Below are 809 nucleotides of genomic sequence, written 5' to 3' on the forward strand. Positions count from 1 at the left end.
AACCCAACAAACCGAGCATATGGCGCCGCTCTTGTCAAACTGGGCCAGGCAAGCCAGAGGGTTGTGGCTTTGGACGGAGACACTAAAAACTCCACCTTTTCGGAGACATTCAAGAAGGCTTTTCCTGAGCGCTACATTGAGTGTTTCATTGCTGAACAGAATATGGTGAGTTATATATATATTTTTAAATGTTATGTACAAAGTCTCCAATGGAGTTGGAGCTGGGGCTGTGGGATGTCTCCAGTACAAATATTTACTAACGGTTCTTTTTAGGCCAACACCAACATCACACACACACTGAACAACTTATTCTGGTACCACTGACTGATCAGAGTTGTTGCCGTTATAGCGGAACGTTCCTTTCAGTATTCTCACCTAAGTTCCAGTTTTTGACCATGATCACTGCCAGGACAACATTCTGCTTGGCTTTACCACCTGTCAACTATTCAGAAAAACCAACAAGCTACTCTGTCAGTTTAATGACACAATCAAAACAGGACTCAAAAGCACCCGATTGGAGCACGTTTTGCCTTAGACTGTTGAGAATTATGTGGCAAACAATTGGACATTTTTCACTTTAAGCCCATAAAAAGGTGTTAAAGAATTACAATTTTGCTATTTTTATTTATTTTCACACTGACAGACGCAAGGGGGCACTCTAGGCTTGTGTACCAGTATCTGGTACTCCTGTACCACTGAAACTGTAAACATTTATTTTCACACCGACAGCCGCTAGAGGGCACTGGTGCAACTTATAAATGTTTTTGTTTTTTTTTTTGTTTTTTTTTTTAAATCATTTATTATGGATT

The 809-nt window shown here is 40.2% G+C and overlaps 1 protein-coding gene across 1 annotated transcript in view; it reads left to right on the forward strand.

Annotated features, from left to right (window-relative positions):
* Positions 1 to 395: 395 nt before the first annotated feature.
* Positions 396 to 809, forward strand: part of LOC112487575 (transketolase-like protein 1) — a 3,240-nt gene continuing 2,826 nt past the window's right edge. Inside the window, exon 1 of the mRNA XM_025059105.1 lies at positions 396 to 470. Within this exon, the coding sequence (XP_024914873.1) occupies positions 396 to 470 (75 nt within the window). The remainder of the gene's footprint in view (positions 471 to 809) is intronic.

The sequence above is a fragment of the Cynoglossus semilaevis genome, chromosome 10 (genome assembly GCF_000523025.1).
Source record: "Cynoglossus semilaevis isolate Cse_v1.0 chromosome 10, Cse_v1.0, whole genome shotgun sequence".
NCBI classification, from domain to species: Eukaryota; Metazoa; Chordata; class Actinopteri; order Pleuronectiformes; family Cynoglossidae; genus Cynoglossus; species Cynoglossus semilaevis.